Genomic DNA, 17914 nt, shown 5'->3' on the forward strand with positions numbered 1-17914 from the left:
ATGTATGCTAAACCAGAATCCTGCCCCTAAGGTTGAAGCTCCAGGACATGCAAGTAGACCTTTTTCACAGAAAGAATGGGGGTATAATTCAGTCTCCTGTTTGTGCTGTGACTGGGGGGTGGTAGCCAGCCAAGAACTCTCTTGAATTGTTACAACCCATGAGACCCCTGTCCCAGGAATGCAAATCCTGCAGTCCATCAGAACCGGGCACTCAAGGGGTATCCACTGCTTGGCAGCCACAAAAACCAGGACACCAGAAGTGTATACGGTTCCTCTCTGGGAGGTAATTGTGCTCTAGATTGTGGCAGAGGGAAAGCACAGAGATAAGGCCCTCCCTCTGAGGTCTCTGGGGAGGATTACAGTAGGCCCTTAGCCCTGTGTTCAATTAGAAGCCTGCTTCGCAGACCAGAGCTACGGAACTAAGCTAATGGGACTTTTACAGAAAGATTGGACATCTTTATCGGTTGTCTCTTGCTATACCCTAGGGGTGGTAGCTGTTTAAGAACTCTTTCTGTTGAATAAAGTTCTGTGAGACCTGTGAGCATAAACCCCACTGGGTCCCAGAGCCAGGTGACCTTAGAGGGTGACCTAGAGGTGTTCCTAGGCAGCAGCCACAGAAACTGGGATGCCAGACCGGGATACAAACTCCTCTCCAGGAGATACTGACAAGCTGAAGTGAGGCAGAATATCAAGTAAAGAGATTTCACCTGACAAAAAAATCAGTATTTTTTATGACTTCATAGTAAGTCTGAAATACATCCCATTTGCAACCAAGAAGATACTAGATATGAATTAAAGCAGTAAGAATATACCATAAAACGTTTAAAATAACAGTTAATAACTGAAATTAGAACCAATTAGACTTTGATAAGTATAGGAAAATAAAAACAATTTCATAAGAGTATTGAATAGTGCTTTACTTCACATTTAAAAATATGAAAAACAAGGATATTGACAAATCTCCAGGGACTTATCATAAGACAGACAATTTTTGAAATGTTTGTATTAATTACATTTCACCATATACATTTAACTTAGGGAAGATTAAGTGTCTCTTCTGATTTGACAATTCTTCCCATGCAACTCTTGAAATAGTAACACATCAAACAAAGCTAATTATTCCTAGCATCTCTTCTTACATATTAAAAGAATAACTTTTATAATTATCCAAGCCTCTCTGGAAAATATCAAAGATATTTTCACAGATGCGTAAAAGGCATTTTAGAATTTTCGTTTTCCTATATTTAGGATATGATTTTGCGAATCATGTTGTTCATTTGCTAGAGCTGCCATAAAAAAATACCACAGACTGACTGCCTTTATACAACAGAAATTTATTTTCTCACCGTTCTAGAGGCTAGAAGTCCATGATAAAGGTGTCATGTTAGGAGTTTTGGTTTCTTCTGAGGCCTCTCTTTGGCTTGCGATGGTTGCCTTTTTCTGTGTTCTCACATGGCTTTTTCTTTGTGTGTTTGCATTGCTGATGTCTCTTCCTCTTATAATAAGGACACCACCAAGTACCCTAACAAGTTCATTCTACCTTCATCTCCTCTTTAAAGCCTGTCTCTAAATACAGTTATATTCTAAGTTATTGGGGATTAAGACTTCAACATGTGAATTTTGGGGAAACAATTGAAACCCATAATAGGAAGGCAAAAATCAAAGAAATCATGAGAGGAGATTTGAGCACTTTATTAAGATAAAACTATTGATGTTAGAAACAATACTTGGTTACTTATTTTACCAAAGTGACAGTGAAAGATTGCAGAATAAATGTGGAGGGTAGTAAGATTGAAAAGAACTTTTAGTTCTTCCAAAACTGAGGACCATTTGTTTTTTTTTTTTCCCTCCTTAAATAATGAAAACAAAGTCAACATAAAACATCAAAGATTATTCTAATAAGACACAGAATATTCTCTATCAGATTACATAAAAAAGTAAAGAATAATATTTTATCATAGGTGAAGGCATTAATCATTAAACCATGGAAGCACACTCTTCAAAATTGAATGACTTTGCTAAGATGTTAACACATTTTATAGCTTCTTTCAGAACAAAATATAAACCAAGACAAATAAAATTCACTTGCTACATTGTCTTCATTTATATTCTTTCATGTTCTAAAACAAACAGACTTCCATCAGGATAGTGGTGTTGTCTCAGAGGGTCCATGAAATCAAAATGACTTTCGTATTATTATGTTCTCTTTGTTAACATGTATTATGTTCATTATTGCTCATTTTTAAATTGAATCAGTATTTTAAATTTTTGAAAAAAAATTTTTTTAATTTTCGTAGTTTTAGAGGTGCTGGGTGGCTCAGTTGATCAAGTATCCAACTCTTGATTTTGGCTCAAGTCATGATCTCAGGGTCCTGGAATTGAGCCCTGCAATGGGTTCCATGCTTTAGAGGGGAATCTGCTTGAAGATTCACTCCTCTGCATCTCCCCCAGCTCTGTGTGCTTCCTCTCTCTCTAAAATAAATCTTTTTTAAAAGTGCGGGGGTGGGGAGTGGGGGTGGGGGGTGGGAACACCTGGGTGGCTCAGTTGGTTAAGTGTCTCCCTTCAGCTCAGGTCATGATCCCAGGGTTCTGGGATCAAGTCTCACATCAGGCTCCTTGCTCAGCAGAGAGCCTGCTTTTCCCTCTGACTGCTGCTACCCCTGCTTGCGTGCCCATAGTCTCTCTCGGCAGATAAAATCTTTAAAAAGATAAAAGAAAGCTTTTTTTTTTTTCCTTAACTTTAAATTCTAATATAGTATTGGTGCTTTTTAACCTCTTAAACTCTGTTTAAGAAGCTGTTTGGGGTCCTGAATGTCCTAAAAGTATAAAAGAATTCAGAGACCATCAAAAAGTACTCCTTTTTCCTTGTAAATCAAAAGCACATTCATGGGCACTTGGGTGGCTTAGTTGATTAAGTGTCTGCTTTCTGAGCCCATCATGATCTCAGGGTCCTGGGATTGAATGTATGTTGGGCTTCCTGCTCAGTGGGGAGCCTGCCTCCCTCTGCCATTCCCCCTGCTTGTATTCATGCTTTCTCTCAGGTAAGTAAATAAAATCTTAAAAAAAGAAAAGCACGTATATAGTTGTATCTTTCTGTTAGTACTGCTCCTAAATAGAAGTACAATTTACAGAATAGTAAATAGCTCAGTAATACCTTTCAGGTGGAGAGATTCCTAAAGGGTCCTCAGGGCTTAGTATTGGTGGGCAGGGAGACCTGTTTCAAAGTCTTAACAATTTTTTCTGACAATGTAAAAAGTATTTTGTAAAGAGCAAAGAAGAGTGTGAAATAGCCCTTCTAGATAGGACAGTATATACTACATAAAACTAAAAAATCAGATAATTGGTATATACATAGATATTCAGATCATTTGAATTTAATGGAAAGTCCAGGGAGAGGGGAATTCCATGTAGGTATTGTATGTAAGTTTTATTTCAAGTACAAACTCTAGTTGGTTGGTAATGGTTCTTGGAGATATATATTGAGAAGGACCTTGAGAGAACACTTTGTTGGAGAAGAGTGTCGGATTTTTAGCATTGTGGTTATGGGTGGAAGAGGTAGTGCCTTTTCATAACTTTTTAAAACAAGGCATCACTAATCTGAGAAGGGAGGAGAATTACTCAACACATGAAAATTGGGGAGAAAAGGTCAGTTTAAATGGTAACCTAATAGTGTATACTAAGTTATAAAGGGATTAAAGAATTAAATGTTAAAAAGTTCTGGGGCACCTGGGTGGCTCAGTCGTTAAGCATCTGCCTTGGGCTCACCTCTTGATCTCTGGGTCCTGGGATCCAGCCCTACATTAGGCTCCTTGCTTGGCAGGAAGCCTGCCTCTCTTTTTCCTCCTGCTTGTGTTCCCTCTCTTTCTGTGTCTCCTCTGTCAAATAAATAAATAAATAAATAAAATCTTAAAAAAAAAAAAATGTTAGAAAGTTCTTAAAATAATTCTCTGATTCAAACATAGGAAAAGCCTTGGGGTTCATCGCTGCCCCAGTCAAAAGAGTATGGGACTCTTGATATCAGGGCTGTGAATTGGAGCCCCATGTTGGGTGTATTGATTACTTAAAAACAAAAACACATGAAATGGGAAAGCCTTTCTCAGCATTATGGCAATGAAATACGTTTGATTAAATGGAGAAACAAATCTTGTGTGAATCAAAATTAAGTTATTATTTAAGAAAAATGGTTGTAGAGGTGACTGGGTGGCTAAGTGGGTTAAAGCATCTGCCTTTGGCTCAGGTCATGATCCCTGGGTCCTGGGATCAAGTGCTGCATCAGGCTTGCTTGGCAGGGAGCCTGCTTCTCTTCCTCTCTCTCTGCCTGCCTCTCTGCCTACTTGTGATCTCTGTCAAATAAATAAATAAAATCTTAAAGAAAAAAGAAAAATGGTTGTAGCAAATACAGCCTAAGATTAATTAGCCAGAATATCCAAAGTGCTCATACATATTGGTGAGGAAAACAGTGAGACACTTAATAAGTAAATAAATAAGACAAACATTAACACTCAATAGATAAAGGAAATTAATGGAAATGCCCAAAGAGGAAATTCTTGTTACTAAAACCCATGCAAAAATTATTACCCTCTTGGAGTGCCTGGGTGGCTCAGTCAGTTTAGTCTTGATTTTGGCTCAGGTCATGGTCTCAGGGTTGTGAGATCCCTCCACGCTCAGCAGGCAGTCTGCTCATGTACTCTTCTCTAAAATAAAGAAATCTTCAAGAAAAATTATTATCAGGGTGCCTGGGTGGCTCAGTGGGTTAAGTGTCTGCCTTTGGCTCAGGTTACGATCCAGGGTCCTGGGATTGAGCTCTGCATGGGGCTCCCTGCTCAGCGGAGAGCCTGCTTTTCCCTCTCCCTCTGCCTCCCACTTTGCCTACTTGTGCTCTCTCTGTCAAATAAATAAATAAAATCCTTAAAAAAAAAAAAGTTACCCTCCTTATTAGTAAAGAAATACAAGTTTAAAAAGCAAGAGATGAAAAAATAAATGGAAAAGATCAAGTTAACTTTTTTCTATTACAGGGTAACAACAAACTATGTAGGTAAGGAAGCTAATGGGCCAGTTACAAGAGGAGGAAGTAATGTTAGCATACCATCATTTTTCAAAACACAGTGAATTAATGGTCTAAGCATGGAGCATCATTGGCTCCTAACATTGCAGAAAGGAACCCAGCCACGTGTGCTTCCTGATGGAAGAACAGCTCCTGCTACCACCTTACAGTAGTTTTGTTGAAACATTCAGACTTTAATTAAAGCCTTTTTAGATCCAACCACCAATTTACAGGAGGTACAGAAGACCAAGAGAAATGTGAGGGGAAACCTTGAGGATACAGTTAGCAAAATTCAGTCTGTAAGAAGCTGTATAAGACAGATGACTAGATTTTATAAACTTTTTGGAGGAGTGATTACAAGGAAATTAAGAAAAATAATTTTTGGTACCTCCCTCATATCCCCAAGAAACTTATTCATGTTCTGTACTCATCTTTCTACTTGATTATAGAGAGCAGAATCACATTTTAGGGATAAATGAATAACATCCTGCTAAATATTTTAAGGAAGCTAACAGTTCCAAGTAGATTTGTGAAAATATGTAGAGAAAAGATTTTAAGTTGAATCATTGGTTTATTTAATATTTTAGATTTACCCTTTTAATCTGTTCTTAGAAGTTATTTTTGCCATAGAGCATTCTTGGTACTTGTGGAAAATTTAGTCATGTTGATGTTTTGAACTCAAGTTCTCAGTATGTTCTGAGCTAGGTAAATATTTCTTTGTATTATATATTAATGTTAACAAATATTTAGTGAGTTCTTTTGCAAATCAAACATTGTGCTTGATAGTAGGGAATAATCAAGGAAATTAAGATGTGGTCCTTAAGAATTTATAATTCTGTAGCAGCCATGGTTACAAATAATACAATGTAAAGAACTAGCAAACTAAAGGGTTAGTGGGGGTCAGGAGTAGGATGACAGAAATGTATTATATTTGGAAATAATGAGACTTAATTAGCCTAGTATCGGGCTTGATGTTTTGGTATGTGATACCGCTAAGTGCTAGCCCAGCAGTCCTTTTTTTTTTCTTCCCCCACAGTACTTTTGATAATAGATGCTCTTTCCATTTTGAGAAGCAAAAGAGAAGAAAGGATGAGGCATTAAATATCTTTTTGAAAAAGAACTTTATTGTCTTAATTTTACTGCTACTAAATTTGCTTATTAATTATTTTGGACTAGATTTGGTTTGTTGGGTTTTTTGTTTTAAGATATATATATATATATATATATATTTATATATATATATATTTTTTTTTTTTTTTTTTTTTTTTTTTTTTTGAGAGAGAGAGAGACTGCAGGTGAGGGAGGTGCAGAAGGGGGAGTCTTAAGGAGACTCCCACTGAGAGCAGCACGCAGCCTGGTAGGGCTGGATCTCAAAGCCCTGAGATCTCAACCTGAATGGAAACAAAGAGAGCTTAATCGACTGCCACCCAGGTGGTTGATTTGGGTTTTATTGATAAAAGGTTGCCAATGAAGAGCTGTGTGTGTCATCTTACTTTTATACAGCTATAGTAAAAGAAAATTTTGCATTATCAAGTATTTTACTCAAGAAGTTTTAACATTTACTTGTTTGTTGTCATTCTTTTTTAAAAATTAATATTTTTATTTTCTTCTGAGCTTTTACACCCTTCGTTCAATTTTTACATCATCTTCAGTTTAAACTAAAATATATTGAGATAAAAAAGGCATTGACTAGAAACACTGCTTTATTGTACAAGCTGGAAGAAAGACTTGCAGACTTACCAAGTGCTCGTTATACTTGTAGAATCATTCAGTGTGTGTCACTCGGTCAGTCTCTTTTCTACAATAATAAAAATATTTCAAGTCATTTTATACTGTTGAATGCTGAATAGGATGTCTAAATGAGTTAGATTATTAAGGGAAGAATCCGATAGCATATTTGATAGCCTGAAAATGTCATATAAATCTTGAATTTCTTTACATCTTATTTTTATTACAGATTCTGAAGAATATTTCTGTGTAAAAAGAATTTTCTCAGGGGGCGATCAAAGCTTTTCACATTACTCTAACCGCCAGGTAATAGTAGTCATACAATTATTGAACTCAGATAATTTTGAATAATTTTTAAAGCCCATATTAATGTTCTTTGTATGTTACAAAGTAGTTGCCTTAAACTTTTTTGCCCCCAAGTCTGTAGAATTTTTCTGATCCAGTTGATAAGTACTGTTTCTGGTATTTAGTAGAGATATACTCGGTTAAAAAAAATGAAATACATAGTGGAAACTAGTCTTGGTTTAAGTTATATATATATCTGCTCTCTGGCTAATCTACTTACTTTAAATTTAGAACTGTGGGCCACCAGATGACTTTAGATGTCCTGATCCTTCAAAACAAATCTGGACTGTGAATGAAGCTCTTATTCAAAAATGGCTGAGCTACCCCTCTGGAAGGTTGCCTGTGGAGATAGCCAAGTAAGAAAAACATTTTGCCCACCTAACACAAACACCTCTTACCTCCATGGTAGAAGAAGTTAGAAGTTTTGTACTTAGAAGTTTTTGTTTAGATAAGTATTTTATTAATATCACTCCCTAAAAAAAAATCGTTCACCAAATAGTTCACATAAGTTTAAATGTCTGGAATTTCTATAATATATTTTAAGAGCTCTCATTTGAATATATTTATATGTTTTAATTCTTTCATATATATATAATATTAAACGATAACTTGAAATATTAAACACAACCACTAGGATTGGATTTGAAATAATGTTACTTCTAGCTTCTTATTGTTCACTGTCTTAACTTTTATGCTTCTTAAAAGATTTAAGTATTAAATCTTTCTTGAATAGTCTTCTTATAGATGAACTTGTTTAGAGTTTTCTGTTGTTGCCGGTGTTGTTGGTTTTGGGGATGAGAGACTATATCTGATAAGCTGTTTTTATTTATTTATTTATTATTTATTTAAAGATTTTATTTATTCATAAGAGACAGAGGGAAAGAGAGAGGGGCAGAGGAAGAAGCAGGCTCCCCAGTGAGCAGGGAGCCTGATGGGGGACTCATTCCCAGGACCCCAGGATCATGACCTGAGCCGAAGGCAGATGCTTAACCATCTGAGCCACCCAGGAGCCCCGATAAGCTGTTTTAAATTATAGATTGTTTTCCTAAATTAAAATTTTTCTTAAAAGCCCCAAAAAGTGGATTTCAGAAAAAATAGTAACATCTGATATTAGAGTTACCATCCAGTATAATTAAGAAAATTAAATGTATATGTTTATGTAAAAAAAATATTTTTCTTCACAACATCGATTGTGTCTGTGATCATACCACCCTGAATGCACCTAATCTCATTTGATTTTGGAAGCTAAGCAGGATTGGGCCTGGTTAGTACTTGGATGGGAGACTGCCTTGGGAGTAGTGGGTGCTGTAGGCTTTAAAAAGAAAGAAAGAAAGAAATATCAGATCAGTTTGATGCATTTTAGAAAGTCTAGGATAAGCGGTATTACGTTAACCTTTAGTAATTTAGCAGTTTGTAAAATTCTGATTTATACTACTTGAATATTGGTTAGAGGAGTGCTCTGTGGCATTAAACGGTATATTAAATATTTTGATTAAAAAATGTGGACACTGGATTTCTCATTTTGTGATTTGGGGATTTTTTAACTTTCTTTTAGTGAAATAGATGGAACATTTTCTTCCTCTGGTTGTCTAAATGGAAGTTTTCTAGCTGTTAGGTAAGTGGTAATTCTTTGGTATGCACAATTTTTAAAATTTATTGTATTAAGTAATATATTAAATAAACGAAATAACTTTAAGGGTGTATTATTTTTTTCTCTCCCTCTCTTTTTTTTTTGTTTCTCTTTTGTAGCAATGATGATCACTATAGAACAGGCACCAAATTTTCAGGGGTTGATATGAATGCTGCTAGGCTTTTATTCCACAAACTTATACAACCTGATCATCCTCAGATATCTCAGCAGGTTTGTTCTTGAAGTATTTTACATTTTGTGATGTAGCCTGTTGAACTTTTTTTATTATTTTGTAAATTTATAGCCTAACCAACATTGTAGTTTTAGAGACTTCATTGTGATGTGCTGTTTATGATTGTATTATATAAGCCAATATAAGAATTAAATAAGGTTTTATTTTAAAGCATTTACAGCTTAGCTATCAAATATCTGTAAATCTCTCCAGATGTTTAAGTAGACCTTTAATACTTAACATTACCATGTTAAGTTTCTATATAGTTATAGCTATAGAGAGTTTAAATTGAAATTTACACACCAGAGTTTTAAAATGCTCTTAGTAATGCTTAGGCATTAATTTTCCCTGTGTTTCAAAGTACATTCAGTGATTCATTGTAAGATACATTTTTTTTTTTTTTACCATTTTATATTTGCTGTGTTTATGATTTTTCTCCTTCTTTTTGGAAAGTACATTCATTTTAAATAAAGTAGGTTTCACTTTTTGTCAAAATACAGGTGGCAGCTAGTTTGGAAAAGAATCTTATTCCTAAACTGACTAGCTCCTTACCTGATGTTGAAGCATTGAGGTTTTATCTTACACTACCAGAATGCCCCCTGATGAGTGATTCCAACAATTTTACAACAATAGCAATTCCCTTTGGTACAGCTCTTGTGAACCTAGAAAAGGCACCACTGAAAGTACTTGGTAAGAATTTTTTTCTTTTGTAATTTTTTCTCTTTAAAGGTGCTAATAAGTTTTTAATTTTTTTTGCTGTCTGAAATTTTGCTACCCTGCTTATTTGACACTGTCTTACATAAAAATAAACCTGTTTTTCCTTTCATTGCTTTTTTCTAGTCATGCTGGTTATTAGAGGCAAAGTATGTTAAATATTAAAATTTTAATCAAACAACAGCAGAGACAGTATCAGGGAAGAGAACCAACTATTTTCTGTATTTCCTCTCCCTTGTCCCTCTTGGTCTTGCTATTAAAGAAGTAAAAGTGGAGGAACAATTAAAACTGAACAAAGATGGGTATTAAATCCTTCTTGAACTCTGTTACAAACTCTTTGCCTTGTATATCTCTTACCTGCTAATTTCCCCATAGTTGATTTTATTTCTCTGTCTACTACTAATCTGATCTTGTTGTTCTGTCTCTATCTACTGTAAGTTTTTGCCTAAACTTTTCTCAACTTAATTTCTCAATTTGTGTAGATTTCCATCTGTCTCCTGGCCATTATAGTTTGCTTGCTACATTTAACCTAGTACTTCCTTTGCTGATAAAATTTATTGATTTATGAAGCTAAGATATATAGAAGTCATAAAATCAGTACAGAAAGTTTTAGGCTGAGAGTGAGCAGAGGAAGTAGTTAAGCAAAGTGTAGAATCCTCAGTAAGTGAAGCAAGGACTCACAAGAGTATTTCCTTCCATGTTGTCAAAAGTTTTTGTATTTCTGTCTGCCTCATAAGATTATGGTGTTTGTAATTAACAACTATAAACAAGTATGTGGGGAAGAACAAACATGTTAATACTTTACATAGTTCTCAGTATCCAATTTTCAGGATTACCTTGCATTTTAAAGGTGTGGTGCTTCACAATATTTCAACTTTATGTTAGGTTGAAAGATAAAACTTGAAAAGATCCCTAAATATTGGGTCTTTAGCATCTGATTTTCAAAGCACTTTTTTTTAAAGGTGTGGTGTGGGTTTTTTTTTAAGTTTATTATTTTTAGTGATCTGTACATCCAAAATGGGTCTCAAACTCCTGACCCTGAGATCAAGAGTCCCGTGCTCCTCCTGTTGAGCTAGCCAGGTACCCACCCTGAAAGCACTTTTTAATAACTGATTTTAATATTAGGTATAGTATTGAGTTTTTAATATAATTTAGGAAGCCACGAAATGAATTCAGAAGACATTTCATACTTTTTTTTGCTTCTGAGAGCTTTCAGAACAGTATTCTTTGAGAGTAGGATGATGTCTGTAAACTCTAGAAATGTTACATAAAATACTGTATTATATGGATCTTTCTGGGATTTTGAGAGGGTTAAGAGTACTGCTTTTAGAAGAAAAGTCTTGTATGATTTTGAAAATTGTGATTCTTTTTTAAAAAATTCATTTTCTTTGTATGTTCATCCTTTAATAACAGAAAACTGGTGGTCAGTACTTGAACCTCCGCTATTCCTCAAGATTGTAGAACTTTTTAAGGAAGTCGTGGTACATCTTTTGAAACTCTACAAGATCGGCATCCCCCCTTCTGAAAGAAGAATTTTCAACAATTTTCTTCATACTGCATTAAAGGTTTTAGAAATACTGCATAGGGTATGTCCAGTAGTTCTTTTATTTTCCTCTTTCCTCACTGCTGCCTAATAGATTGATGATGTTTATTTTAACATTAATATTATAGATTTAGGTTAGCTTAAGAGATATAGATTACAGATATTTAGAAAAGTTAACTAAGTTTTTCTTTAAAAAAATAATACATACTTTGGAGCTTTGGTCTTACTTGACTTTGTTAGGCATTTGTAGATAACTTCTCTGTAGTTGGGCAGAACAATAGCATACTAATGAATTAGAAATCTCCTTACACTTCTTTGTGAAGAACATAATTAGTTTAAATATGATTTTTGTCATTTATAAGTGGTTATTATATGAGAGATCGCATCCTGGTTGTGATTATGAATATTTAAACTCAAGTTCTTTTGTTATTGGGTACTAATGGTTTCAATCAAAGTAGAATATTCCATTTGAAACAAATGACTAACTTGAAATTGGAACCATATATAATTCATTAATTTGCCTATTGTTCTTTCCTGCCCTTCTTCCCAGTGTAAGAAATAGTACTCTTTACACTTGTAGCAGTTCAAAGTTACATGAAGAAGTAGAGTCTCAGCTGTTTGATTAAAGATGGATTTGAGACATCCCTGACAGCTGGTAGGTATATCTCTGTTATGCCATTTGGTATTCTTGAGAAGCTGTTTTGGGAGACATGACCTAAGGGAGAGAAGCATATGTTTCTTACCTCTAGAATGACTAAAAAACCCACTGGAACCTTTAATCTTTAGTTCCCTCTCCTTAATAGCTTCTTTAGCATTTTCAAACCCTTCTTGCCTAGTGTGAAGGTAAATATTAAGGGATAAAAGAGATAGTCCTTCTTACTCTTTTAGTGAAGTTCCTGGGTATTTCCTCAGTTAAACTTCTTGAATTCACTTTTTTCTTTGGTATTGAATATGTTCAGGATTCCTAGTAATTCTCTTACTATAACTGAAGAGATGATTGCCACTTCTTTCCATGGGAAAACAAGTCATTCTTTCTTTTGCGTTTCCCAGAATAAGGCTTTCTTGCAGCATTTTAGGGTTAATTGAATTCTGTCTTCATTGAATGAGTTTCTACTTTACTGTGTGCCTTTTGTCTAGGATTCAAGAGATTAATTAGATTTTTTTTTTCCTTTCCTCTGGACTCTGTTTTACTGTTAACTTCAGTGAATCATCCTTTGTCAGCTGGACCCTATTGCCAAATAATTATTCACTCTCTTCTTTATCTGTTTATTAATTACTCCTTTAAAAAAAAAAATGGCTTCCTTAGCTGTTTCCTTACCACAAGTTAAAGGGAAGGTGGGAGAAGGAGAAGAGCTTGAACTTTTTTTTTAATAATTGAGGACTTAACTTGAGCAAGTAACTTAAGTTCTTTGCCTAGTTTAGAAGCCTCAGCTTGTACTGAGGTAGAAGAACCCTATGGGACTCCATCTCCAGAGACTTTTTTGATGGAGCCATGCTAGAAACTAGGATCCTATGTTCTTGCTGGCTAAAAGGGAAGAGGAAATAATTTTAACACTGGCCAAGATTAGAACCTCCCTTCTACATTAATTCATGTGAGCACTTTACATATATTCTTCATTTAACTTTTTAAACTCTGTAGTTTATAAAACCCCTTAATCTAAATGTCAAAGGTCATAAACCAATAAATAAGAGAGTCGAAATACAAATGCAAATCTGCTTCCAAAGTCCCTGCTGTTTCTATACTTCTCTATTAGCAGGTATGGTAATAGAACATGTTTAGAAAGGGATTTGCTTTTATTTTTATGCCCCTACATTTAGAGGTTCATACTTACATAATCGCAGTTAGCATTTTATTGTTAAAAGACTGTTTTTGCTGCTTCCTTTTGGTGTGGTTTTGAACAAGCCTTTTCCTTTATCATATATGTAAATGGAGAATTATCTATAAAATAAGGATTAAAATACTAGCCTTGAAAGCTTCCCATGATTAATGTATTATTCAAATTATATAATATATGTAATTATTCTACTTTCATAAGGCACTGATTTTGTTACTACCACCACCACCACCACCATTTGGGAAACAGCTACTTTCAGTTTGATTTATTGGGTTATGAGGAAACTGGGTGGTTGTTAAGTTGTTACACTCAAAAGCAGAATGATAATGGTATTAATGTCTAAAACATCATGTCTGAAGCATTAATGTTTGAAGCAGCTCTTACTGGGAGTCCTTAGGGCAATCACTTATCTTTCTCCTCCTCCTCACTTTGAAGAAAACTTTGCTTGGTCCTAATTTGCCACAAATACATAGTTGTGGATATTATCATCAAGGATGATTCATTTTCATTTTTGGTGAAACCCAAGTTGCTTATCAGAAACTTGTATTTTCAAAAACACCTTCTGTCTGACAACTGTGTTTATATTCCTTCTCTTTGCTCCATGGTTGAAAATTAGAAGTTTCCTCAAATAGTTGCCTTCTTGACCTACTGGTCAAGGATTACGAATTAGATCGGGAACTAGAGAATTGGACTGTGTTTACTAATCATTTCAGGATATGTGGATGACTGGTTCCTCCCTTATGTCATGTCCTTTCAAAAGCTTTTAAGTTAAAAATCATTCCCAGTGTTCCAAATGGTATTATAAGAAAGATAGCTCTGGTACTTGCTGTCAGGAATGGATATAATTACCGGATAAATGAGTTTATTGGCAAGTCATTCCATTATTTAGTGGTTTTTGAGTTTTGACACAGTACATTGTAGAGATACTGATATACCTAAAGAGAAGACTGACTTGGCATTTCTAGCCTAATTGCTACATATCATGGTAATCTTCTAAATCAGTGATTTTCAAATTTTTATTTTTTTGTTAAGGAACACTTAAATAAACCGAACAGATAAGGCACACATATATACTTAACATATACCACCTCTGAACTGAGGTTAATGAACCAGAATACTAAACAGTAATGAAAAGTGAAATAGAAGTGTTATGATGAAACATACATAGATTTTATTTGGTATATTTTAGGCCATAATACTACTATATAGGTTGTTTTAAACTTGGGATTTCTTCTTTTTTATTCATTTCAAAAATGTTTATCGAGAACCTACTATGTTATCATTGTATTAGACATTAGGAATGCAGTTATAAAGAAAAGATGTGATTTCTGCCCTTGTTGAGATTATAAATATAGAACAGTATAGACATACAAATAAATAAACATTTGTTATAAAGCATGGTAAGTGCTAGATTGAGGAATATAAAGGGTGCTATGAAAACACATAAGAGGGCTCCTAACTCTGAAGAAAAAAGGAAGGCTTCCTGGAGAAAATAATGTCAATGTTATCTGCCATACAAATGTGTGTGTGTATGTGTATGTATGTATGTGTGTGTGTGTGTGTGTATTTTTTTTTTAAATTTATACTGTTGATTTTATACGTAAATATATGCAGGTCTTTTAGATAAGTCTTCTTGTTTAACTTCCCTGTTTTTTTTAAGAGCAATATTAACTGATTTTCTCTTTAGTTAAATCATTGTGACTGAATTAAGTACCAGCCATAATTTCGCCCAGTGTAAATTTGATATTTGTCTGTTTTGAGCCAAAACTGGTTTCTGAATTGTTTTTTATTCTATCATAGCATTTCTTTTCAAAAACATCTATCTGCAGGATATGCAAACTGCAAACATTGGTTGCTATTGGTGAAGGAAACTACAGTTTACCTTTTAAAATCTAAAATATTTAAGATAAAAATATATATTGGTCAGTGAGATGTGAGTCATTTTGTATAGGACTCACTAAATTTTAGGGTCCAATGTGATTAAAAGTTGGTGTGTATTTTTATAAACAAAAATATTGGAGAGGGAAAAGGCAGAGTTTTTTGTGTAAATATTGTGTATGTTTTATTTTTTAGTAGAAAGAGCTTCGCTAAAGATGCTAGGATGAGGGCCTGCAGATTTTACCTGTAGAGATAGTAGTGTTTTACGCCTTGCAAGCCATATGGTTTCTCTTGAAATTACTCAACTCTCAAAAAAAAAAAAAAACCCAGTTCTCAACTCTGCTGCAGATAGTATGTAAATGGAGGGACATGGCTCCTTTCCAGTAAAACTTTATTTCAAAAACAGCCTGAGGGCAGGATTTGGCTCACAGGCAATACATAGTTTGCTGACCCCTGCTCTAGGATGAGGGTTTTGATCACCATATATAAACTAAGTATCTTTATTTTGTTTGAAAAAGCCAGAAATAGCAGTTTTACTCTGGTCAGTTTTTCCCAAATGTGTATCCTAACCACAGATATAAATTTAATCAAACAGTGAAAAAAAGACTCAGAGTGCTTTTGTCACCAAATAGAGGGATTAAAAGTATCAACTTTGAAAATGACAGCAGCATTATTTTCTTTTAAAGATTTGTTTATTTATCTGAGAGAGTGCACATGCACGTGCTTGCACATGTCAGGGGCATGGGGAGCAAGAAAAAGAGAATCTCAGGCTGACTCCCCACTGAATATGGAGCCCAATGCAGGACTTGATGCCATGACCCTAAGATTATGACCTAAGCTGAAGTCAAGAGTTAGATGTGAATGCAGTATTATTAGCATATGCTTCTTAAACTGGGTTATTTGTTCCCTTAAGAGGAGGCCACAAGATCAAGCATTGGTTATATTTGGTGACTATTTATTTAAAAAATTTTTTAGTTTATTTATTGGGGTGCCTGGGTGGCTTAGTTGGTTAAGTGGCTGCCTTTGTCTGGTCATGATCCCAGGGTCCTGGGATTGAGCCCCATATTGGGCTTCCTACTCAGCGGGCGCCTGCTTCTCCCTCTGCCTGATACTGCCCCTGCTTGTGCTCTCCCCCCTGCCCCTTGTCAAATAAATAAATAAAATCTTAAGAAGAAAATAATAAAATAAAGTTTATTTATTTATTTTTCAAAATTTTATTTTTTTATTTGACGGATAGAGATCACAAGTAGGCAGAGAGGCAGGCAGAGAGAGAGAGAGGAGGAAGCGGGGCAGAGAGCCCGATGTGGGGCTCGATCCCAGGACCCTGGGATCATGACCTGAGCTGAAGGCAGAGGCTTTAAACCACTGAGCCACCCAGGCACCCGAAATTTATTTATTTTTAAGTAATCTCTACAACTGATGTGGGGCTCAGACTCATGACCTCAAGATCAAGAGTCATATGCTCTTCTGACTGAACCAGTCAGGCACCCCTTGATTACAATTTGAAACATTAATACAAAGTATGTTTTTGTATATATTCTAAATATATGATGCACACATTTATCTATGCAAGTAGTCATATATTCATATGTATTCATATATATATATGAACATAAATTGAGGAATAAAATTGTCATATAGTGAGTTAAGAAGGTGTTTTTTTGTTTGTTTGTTTTTAAGGTTTTATTAAAGAGAGAGAGTGTGCATGTGTGCACAGGGAGGGGCAAAGGAAGAGAATTTGAAGCAGACTACCCACTAACCATGGAGCATCACATGGGCTCCCATCTCACAACCTTGAGATCATGACCTGAGTTGAAATCAATGGTCAGTGCTTAACTGACTGAGCCACCTAGGTGCCCTCAAAATGCATGTGTATTAAAAAAATAAAGAGTACAGGGAAGTTGGTTAAGTGTATTCCTTTAGCTGAGGTCATGATTCCAGGGTTCTGGGATCAAGTCCCACATTGGGCTTCTTGTTCAGTGGGAAGCCTGTTTTTCCTACTGCCTGCTACTCCCCTGCTTGTGCACATGCACTCTCTCTCTTTCTCTCTCTCTGACAAATAAAAAAGTAAAATCTTAAAAAAAAAAAAAAGTGCATGTGTGTAACAGAGGTCTTTGTTAGATTTCTGGCTCTTAGCTGTGTGACCTTGGTTAAGATTCTTGAACTCTAAGCCTTAGTATATTCATCTATGTGATAATAATAGTGTCTGTGTCATAGGGTTGTTTTAAAGATTAAATGAGATGGGGCACCTGGGTGGCTCAGTGGGTTGGGCCGCTGCCTTCGGCTCAGGTCATGATCTCAGGGTCCTGGGATCGAGTCCCGCATCGGGCTCTCTGCTCAGCGGGGAGCCTGCTTCCCTCTCTCTCTCTGCCTGCCTCTCCATCTACTTGTGATTTCTCTCTGTCAAATAAATAGAATCTTTAAAAAAAAAAAAAAGATTAAATGAGATAATGTACATATTTCTTTTGATGTCTTATTTTCTTCTCCTAAATGTGCCATCTTTCCTAGTCATCTGTATTTGGCCCTTTTTGTTTTACTTTCTGCCTCTCTCTCATCTCTTGCCACAGTATTGTCTCCTTTAAGGAAAATGTTCTCAGTTAAGTGTTTTAGGCAAACTTTTCTCTTGCCATCATTTTAAAATGAAAAGTGACTTAATACCAAATTTCTTGTCCTTCCCAGCTATCCTCTCCTACCAAAACTGTCTTCTTTTCCTGACTTATATGTGTTTGTGTTGCCAGTTTGTGTTTTCAGTTCCTCATGCTTGAATTTTGAAGTTGGTTTTCACTCTTTTCGATATCAGTTAGCTACCACAGCCTCTGCATTCTTTACTATCTAGAAATCTTGAATTTTTAATATCTTGATTTATTTCCCTCCACCAGCCTCTGTACTTACTTGTGACTATATTTCACACCATTAACAGAAAATTTTAATAAAATACCATTCTGAGTCTATCATTTATTGACTC

General features: G+C 35.2%; 1 protein-coding gene and 1 pseudogene across 5 annotated transcripts in view; both read left to right on the top strand.

The window, feature by feature from the left end:
* The window catches only part of HERC4 (HECT and RLD domain containing E3 ubiquitin protein ligase 4), a 121510-nt gene that overhangs the window by 63221 nt on the left and 40375 nt on the right, over positions 1 to 17914 (top strand). For 4 of the 5 annotated variants that reach the window (XM_059170114.1, XM_059170115.1, XM_059170116.1 and 1 more), the window contains exons 9-14: positions 7002 to 7078; positions 7349 to 7473; positions 8673 to 8732; positions 8867 to 8978; positions 9480 to 9669; positions 11107 to 11279. In XM_059170114.1, the coding sequence (XP_059026097.1) occupies positions 7002 to 7078; positions 7349 to 7473; positions 8673 to 8732; positions 8867 to 8978; positions 9480 to 9669; positions 11107 to 11279 (737 nt within the window). Of the gene's footprint in view, positions 1 to 7001; positions 7079 to 7348; positions 7474 to 8672; positions 8733 to 8866; positions 8979 to 9479; positions 9670 to 11106; positions 11280 to 11786; positions 11892 to 17914 lie in introns of all 5 variants that reach the window. The other variant, XR_009352602.1, reaches the window with a different exon arrangement.
* Positions 8312 to 8431, top strand: LOC131830826 (5S ribosomal RNA; annotated as a pseudogene).

The sequence above is a fragment of the Mustela lutreola genome, chromosome 4 (assembly GCF_030435805.1).
Source record: "Mustela lutreola isolate mMusLut2 chromosome 4, mMusLut2.pri, whole genome shotgun sequence".
NCBI lineage: Eukaryota > Metazoa > Chordata > Mammalia > Carnivora > Mustelidae > Mustela > Mustela lutreola.